This window comes from Arachis ipaensis, chromosome B01 (assembly GCF_000816755.2).
Source record: "Arachis ipaensis cultivar K30076 chromosome B01, Araip1.1, whole genome shotgun sequence".
In the NCBI taxonomy this organism is placed as follows: Eukaryota; Viridiplantae; Streptophyta; class Magnoliopsida; order Fabales; family Fabaceae; genus Arachis; species Arachis ipaensis.
In genome coordinates, this window is record NC_029785.2 from 129826618 (window position 1) to 129834734 (window position 8117).

Sequence of the window (8117 nt, forward strand, 5' to 3'; positions counted from 1 at the left end):
CGAGGTGAACTGGTGTTTAATCTTCATACTGGCCACCAGGCTTCTGAAGGTAGAGTCGGTGAACTGGGTTCCATTATCTGTAGTGATGGAACATGGTATCCCATACCTTGTGATAATATTTCTGTAGAGGAACCTTCGACTTCTCTGGGCTGTGATGGATGCTAGTGGTTCTGCTTCTATCCATTTTGTGAAGTAGTCTATTCCCACAATCAGGTATTTGACTTGTCCCGGGGCCTGGGGGAAAGGACCTAACAGGTCCATCCCCCATTTTGCAAAGGGCCATGGGAAGTTATACTGATTAGTTCCTCAGGGGGAGCCACGTGGAAATTTGCATGCATTTGGCATGGTTGACATTTTTTCACAAATTCCCTGGCATCTCTCTGCAAGGTTGGCCAATAGAATCCAGCTCGGATTACTTTCCTGGCGAGTGACCTGGCTCCGAGATGATTTCTGCAGATCCCACTGTGGACCTCCTCTAATACCTCGGTGGTTCTCGAGGTCGGTACGCATTTTAACAATGGTGTTGATATCCCTCTTCTATAGAGAATATTTTTCACCAGCGTGTAGTGTTGTGCTTCCCTCCGGATTTTCTTAGCCTCTTTTTCCTCCTTGGGGAGGATGTCGAATTTCATGTATTCGACCAAGGGGTTCATCCATCCGAGGTTTAGTCCGGTTACCTCAAGGACCACTTGCTTTTCCTCCGTTTTTACCACAGAGGGTTCCTGGAGAGTTTCCTGGATCAGGCTTCTGTTATTCCCTCTTGGCTTGGTACTTGCTAACTTGGATAGGGCGTCTGCTCTGCTATTTAGATCCCGAGTTATATGTTTGATCTCGGTTTCCGCAAAGCGCCCAAGATGCTCCAAAGTTTTTTCCAAGTACCTCTTCATATTTGGGTCTTTTGCCTGATACTCTCCACTTATCTGGGAGGTCACCACTTGAGAGTCGCTATATATCATCACTTTTGTAGCACCGACTTCTTCTGCCAGCTTCAACCCGGCAATTAGGGCTTCATACTCTGCCTGATTATTTGAGGCTGGGAATTCAAATTTGAGGGAAACCTCTATTTGGGTTCCCCTTTCGTCCACTAATATTATGCCTGCACCGCTCCCTGTCTTATTTGAGGATCCATCTACATAGAGTTCCCATGTAGTTGGCTTTTCCTCTTGATCTCCTGCGTATTCTGCTACGAAGTCGGTAAGGCATTAAGCTTTAATTGCCGTCCGAGTTTCATATCTCAAGTCGAACTCGGAGAGCTCTATTGCCCATTGAACCATTCTCCCTGCAACATCCATTTTTTGGAGGATTTGCTTCATGGGTTGGTTCGTGCGGACTCTTATTGTATGCGCTTGAAAGTAAGGTCGTAGCCTTCATGAGGCTATTACTAAGGAGTAGGCAAACTTCTCTAGTTTGTGATACCTTAGCTCGGGGCCTTGTAGAACTTTGCTGATGAAGTACACTGGATGTTGTCCGACCTCGTCTTCTCTTATCAGAGCTGACGCAACAGCTTTGTCTGCTACCGACAAATATAGGACGAGGTCTTCTCCAACAATGGGTCGGGTCAGTATCGAAGGCTGAATCAAGAATCTTTTGAATTCTTGGAACGCCTCTTCGCATTCAGGTGTCCATTCGAACTGACATCCCTTTCTTAATAAAGAAAACAGTGGAAGGGATTTGAATGCTGATCCTGCCAAGAATCTAGAGAGGGCTGCAAGTCGGCCATTCAACTGTTGAACCTCTCTTAAGCAAGTCGGGGTCTTCATTTCCAGGATAGCTTTACATTTATCGGGATTTGCTTCAATCCCTCTCTGTGTTAGCATAAAACCCAGGAATTTTCCAGCTTCTACCGCGAAGGCACACTTTGCGGGATTTAGTCTCATCCCGTGTAACCTCATGGTGTCAAAGACTTGCGAGAGGTCTGTCAAGAGGTCGATTTCTCCCTTGGTTTTTACTAGCATGTCGTCGACGTAGACTTCCATTAAGCTTCCAAGGTGAGAAGCGAACACCTTATTCATCAGCGTCTGATATGTGGCCCCTGCATTTTTCAATCCAAATGGCATGACCACGTAACAGAAATTAGCTCTGGGCGTGATGAATGATGTTTTCTCCTGGTCGGGCTCATACATCGGGATTTGGTTATACCCCGAGTAGGCATCCATGAACAATAAGTATTGATATCCCGAGCTAGAGTCTACTAGGGTATCAATACTTGGTAGTGGATAAGGGTCCTTGGGACATGCCTTATTTAAGTCGGTGTAGTCGACACACATTCTCCATTTGCCGTTTTGCTTATTGACTAGAACCACATTTGCTAGCCATGTTGGATATCTGACTTCTCTGATGAAGCCGGCTTCTAGGAGTGCCTGCACTTGCTCTTCTCCAACTAAGGCTCGTTCCAGGCCGAGCTTGCGTCTTCTCTGCTATACAGGTCGGGACCCTGGGTATACCGAGAGCTTGTGGGACATAAGCTCGGGGTCTATCCCGGGCATGTCGGAGGCTTTCCAGGCAAAGAGGTCGGAAATGTCTCTTAGGAGCTTAATTAACCCTTGCCTTAGGGTTTTCCCTAGGTTGGCTCCTATGTTGGTGTTTTTTCCTTCCTCTTTGCCGACCTGTATTTCCTCAGTTTTTCCTCCCGGATGTGGTCGCAGCTCTTTTCGGGCCCTTGCACCGCCGAGCTCTATGGTGTGAACTTCTTTGCCTTTTCCCCTCAGGTTCAGGCTTTCATTGTAGCACTTCCTTGCCAATTTCTGATCTCCCCTCACCGTTGCTATTCCCGCTGAGGTCGGAAATTTCATGCAAAGGTGGGGAGTGGACACCACTGCTCCGAGTCGATTAAGGGTAGCTCTGCCGATTAAAGCATTGTATGTTGACCCTACGTCGATGACTATGAAGTCTATACTCAGAGTCTTGGATTTTTCCCCTTTTCCAAAAGTGGTGTGAAGGGGCAAAAATTCCAGTGGCTTTATTGGCGTGTCGCCTAGTCCGTACAAGGTGTCGGGGTAGGCTCTTAATTCTTTCTCCTCCAACCCTAGTTTTTCAAAAGCGGGCTTGAAAAGGATGTCCGCTGAGCTTCCCTGGTCTACTAGGGTTCTGTGGAGATGGGCATTTGCTAGGATCATGGTTATTACCACTGGATCGTCGTGTCCAGGGATTATTCCTTGCCCATCCTCTTTTGTGAATGAAATGGTTGGGAGGTCGGATGATTCTCCTCCGACTTGATAGACTCGCTTGAGATGCCTTTTGCGAGAGGATTTGGTGAGTCTCCCTCCCGCGAACCCTCCTGAGATCATATGAATATGTCTCTCCGGGGTCTGCGGTGGTGGGTCTCTTCTATCCACATCGTCTCGCTTTCTCTTCCCATGACTGTCCGACCTTTCTATGAGATATCTGTCAAGCCGACCTTCTCTAGCCAGCTTTTCTATCACATTTTTAAGGTCGTAACAGTCATTTGTCGAGTGACCATATATTTTATGGTACTCACAGTAGTCGCTGCGACTCCCCCCTTTTTTATTTTTAATAGGTCTGGGAGGAGGCAGCCTTTCAGTATTGCAAATCTCTCTGTATACATCCAATATAGAAACCTTTAGAGGAGTATAAGAGTGATATTTTCTTGGTCTATCGAGACCGAGTTCTTCCTTCTTCTTGGGTTCCCTCTCCCTCTTTTTTGTTGAGGGGAGATGCCTAGGTCGCCAACTCGAATCTCTCAGTCTAGCATTTTCCTCCATGTTGATGTACTTTTCAGCTCTTTCCTGTACATCACTTAAAGAGGTGGGGTGTCTTTTAGATATGGAGTGTGAGAAGGGACCTTCTTTAAGCCCATTGACTAACCCCATTATGACTGCCTCGGTGGGCAGGTCTTGGATTTCCAAACATGCTTTGTTGAACCTTTTCATATAGGTCCGTAAGGATTCTCCGACCTCCTGCTTTATTCCCAGGAGGCTTGGCGCATGTTTTACTTTGTCCTTCTGGATGGAGAACCTCATCAAGAACTTCCTTGAGAGGTCTTCAAAACTGGTGACCGACCTCGGGGGGAGGCTGTCGAACCACTTCATCGCTGCTTTCGACAGGGTAGTCGGGAAAGCTTTGCATCGCGTAGCGTCGGAGGCATCAGCCAGATACATCCGACTTTTGAAATTGCTTAGGTGGTGCTTCGGATCTGTGGTTCCCTCATAGAGGTCCATATCGGGGCTTTTGAAGTTCCTCGGAACTTTTGCCCTCATTATATCCTCGCTGAAGGGGTCCTCCCCTCCTAGGGGCGACTCCTCTCGATCATCACAGGGGTTCCGACCTTTGAGGGAAGATTCTAACTTCAAGAGTTTTCTTTCTAACTTTTTTCGCCGTTCCATCTCCTCTTTTAGGTTCTTTTCAGTCTCCCTTTGTCGCTCCCGTTCTTGTTCCAATTGTTCCAGGCGGCTTTGGTGGACATGGACTAATCCTATAAGTTCGGTTGCGTGGGACTGCCCGTCCTTCTCCGATTCGCGCCCTTCTGAGGAATTTACCTTCGGATTTTTGACTCCGGAGGTACCTTCTCTGTGTTGATCGTTGGTTCCCTGGTGGAGGGTTAGGTCCACGTCATTGTTTCCGGTGTCCAGATTCTCTTGTTCGGAATCTGTCTCCACATGACCCTCCTCAGGGGATCTGTCCGCCATCACTGGTTGATCTCTCGGGTCCCCGGCAACGGCGCCAATGTTACGATGGGTAACCGGAGATTGTTGGGCTGGACTTGCTGGGTTGGCCCAATCATCTGAGGAAGGAAGCCTTCAAGTGGGTCTGCGCCTTGGGGGCCTCCGTCCGACTTGTGAGTATGAACGAATGGGGGTGGTACCTGCAAAGACACTCCGATGCCTAAGTCAGCAAGGGTGTGAGCAGGTCTAGAGAGTATTGGGACTTAGAGATACCTGAGAGGTGTCAGTGTATTTATAGTGGTGAACCAATAACCACCGTTGAAGTAGTGCCACTTTTTTAGGGTGTTAACCATCTCTTTATCTCAGGGAGGTTAAGATATGGCTCTTGGAAGTGGTTAGAGAGATTCTAGGGGCAGTTACTCATTCAAACGAACGTTTATCTGCTAGCTAACTCTCGTCCCCGACTTCTTTAGGGTAAGTCGTGGTAAGAAACCGACTTTGCAGGAGGAAGGTCGGTGCTAGGTGAGGCTCAATCCTTCGGATTGGGCCTTTTATTTATACCTAGGCCTTATCGTTGGGTCAGGGTATGAACAAAACTCTTTTTTTAAAATAACTTAATTAAATTATTTTTACCCAAATTAAATATTACTCTACTTGGCCAAGTTTTCACTTCTTTAATGATTTGATTTTAAATTTAATTTTGATATATTAAAATCACATAAAAATTTAATTATATAATTATCTTTTATATTGATAACATAAATAATTATTCAAAAGAAACTTTTGCGCTGCGAATGGAAATTAAACTATAGTATTAATATTGGAATGCTTGGGCGTGCTCGTTCTTTATCTCTTGTTCCTCTTGAGGGGTAAGTTCTTGCTTAATGTTGAAGATCTTGCGGATTTCACTTTGACTCTTGCCTTTCATCATGTCTCCTATTTTATTGCTTGTCAGATCCAGAAGACTCTTGATGTTTAAGTAGTTTGAAGCCAAAACCAGGTCAAACAGTTTTTCCGGTTGGTCAACCTTCAAGAATTCAGCATCCCACTTGGAAGAAGATTCAGATTCAGATTCAGATTCAGTAGTGTGCTTCTTGCAATATTCAATCACCTTCTTCAGTGTTCTGCTATTCACTAAAGAAATTGAAATTTCATCACTAGCAGCAGCAGGATTAGCCTTGATGACATCTTCAATTGTTTGTGACATAACTGCAACTTTATAGTCCACTTCAAACACATCTCCATCAGAACTCACCAATTTTATTCTCTTTGATGAAACTATTGGATTCTCATGTAATTTCTCTTCCTGTATAACCAATTGGATGCATCATTATTCAGTGATTGAGTTGGTTATGCTTATACAAATATTTTCATTCACTTATTTAGGTTGTGTTTGGGTTTAATTATTTTGTTAGTTCTTATAGTTATCAAATTTACAATTAGCTTTTTATATTTTTTTTTTCAATTAAGTTCTTAAACCGTTTTTAATTTTGTAATTAGGTCCTTCTTAGTGTAAAGACGGTTAGAGTTAACTAAATATTTATTTTGCAAATTGAATGTATCTACAATTAAAAACCTAATTAGATCTTTGACCATATATTTTTTGGAAAAAATATTTCGTTAATTTTAATGTTTTTGACATGAAAATGACCTAATTGTAAAATTAAAAACAGTATAGGGACTTAATTAAAAAAATATATAAAAATTTAATTGTAAATTTAATAAAATTATAGAAACCAAACAGAGTAATTAAATCTTGTGTTTTGATACTATCTCTTTGTTTAATTTGGAAATAAAGATAAAGGATTTGAATTCTCTAAATTTTGAATTTCACTTGAGAGGGTAATGTGATCTTTTACTATTTATTTCATAGGTGAGACCAAGAAAAAATATTCAAAGATGACAGATCACATTTTACCCTTTCAAGTGAAAATCTAAAAATTTAAAATTTAGAGGATCCAAATTCTGATAGACACAAGTTTTCTATCTCAAATACCTAAAATTTTGGAAATAAGGTCACCTTTGGTGTGTGATCCTTAAACTTAAAGGAAGAGCTTGCTATCCAATTTGAAGCTGCATCAGAATAGAATGCAACATTGTCTTTAACAAGTCTTTCTACAAAGCCTTGTGCATGGTTTTTTGGTTGGATAGCCACAATGTTGTTAATCAATTTCCAATCCACCTCCTCTCCTGCACTTTCCTTATGAATCTGCATTTGTATAAAATAACCATCATTTGGAACATTAGAATAAGGTTTTAGTGCAGATATGTGTCTCCTCTATATACATATGAAAATAGAAAACATAATTATACCATGGATAATATAGCATCCCCTACTTGATTATTCATCTCATCATCAAATACCTGAGGCACATAAATGAAAAAGAGGTAATAAAATTGGGAAAGAGCAAAACCAATTTATATAACGAAATCACAAATTTAATTTTCATACACCGTCAGCATGAAAAAGTTTCATACAAATAACTAATCCTGTATCGCCACGTTATTACTTAAAAAAGTCATCTAAACGCATGAATCTGATCAAATAACTGTATACTCTTTACACTATTAATGCATTAAAATTAAACTTCATATATAACATGAGAAAATCATATATTATTACCAAGTCATAGAAAGACAACAAACTTGTTTCTTCAGTAGAAGGGTGCCCAAATCTGGGGAGATAGTATCTGTCAAGATAATGAAAGAATCTTAAGAGCCAGTAAGTCAAAGTTTTGTGATTGGACCATCTTGTGAGCAGTTCTCTCAACAGAATGTCATCTTTCTTTCCTCTCAAAGATGGAAGAACCTAGTGAAAAAAAAAAAAAATACAAAAAACCATTAACTACAATAATATCAATTATCATGATGCCAACAACAAAAGTTAATTAACTTGGCATAGGAAATCAGATTAGACATAACCTTGGAACTAATGTAATCTTCAATAGCCTTCTTGTATTGGAAATAGAGCAGCTTGGCATTCTCTTCTCCAGGTTTCTGAGTACACAATTCATAAACAATTCTAGGCACAAAAGTTAAGGACCACACATACATTATCTTAGAATATCATCAAATTAAAAAATGTAACATAGTTAAAACAAAGAATTTAATTTTGATGCATCCAATTACGTAAGATCACATCTGTAAAAATAACTATATTTTACATTGACAACGTGAATAGTTATCCAAAAGAACGGATATGATTGCACGACTGTGTAAAACGTTTTACACTATCAGTGTATTAAAATTAAACTCTAAAACAAATTGAGCAGTGAATTAAATAAATTTGAAAGGATACGTATAATAGGAGATGTAATCTTTGCTTGTGAAAGAATCAAGCCCTTCTGCTACACTGATGGTTCTGTTTATAGCTTTCTGAAGTAAAGACCATGTTTCCTCAAAACTCTTGCTGGAGCTTTTGCATTCTTCCATGGTGGAACTCATAGGTTCAGAATCAGCAGCAACAAAGAGATTGGAAGAGGGAAATAATAATAG

The 8117-nt window shown here is 41.4% G+C and overlaps 1 protein-coding gene across 1 annotated transcript in view; it reads right to left on the reverse strand.

The window, feature by feature from the left end:
- LOC107638466 (cullin-1) overlaps positions 5344-8117 on the reverse strand; it is a 2951-nt gene continuing 177 nt past the window's right edge. The window contains exons 2-7 of the mRNA XM_016341763.2: positions 7921-8117; positions 7545-7644; positions 7246-7431; positions 6936-6986; positions 6643-6831; positions 5344-5928 (exon numbers count right to left, since the gene is read on the reverse strand). Coding sequence (XP_016197249.1) covers positions 5437-5928; positions 6643-6831; positions 6936-6986; positions 7246-7431; positions 7545-7644; positions 7921-8066 — 1164 coding nt within the window. The 5' untranslated portion in view covers positions 8067-8117 and the 3' untranslated portion in view covers positions 5344-5436. The remainder of the gene's footprint in view (positions 5929-6642; positions 6832-6935; positions 6987-7245; positions 7432-7544; positions 7645-7920) is intronic.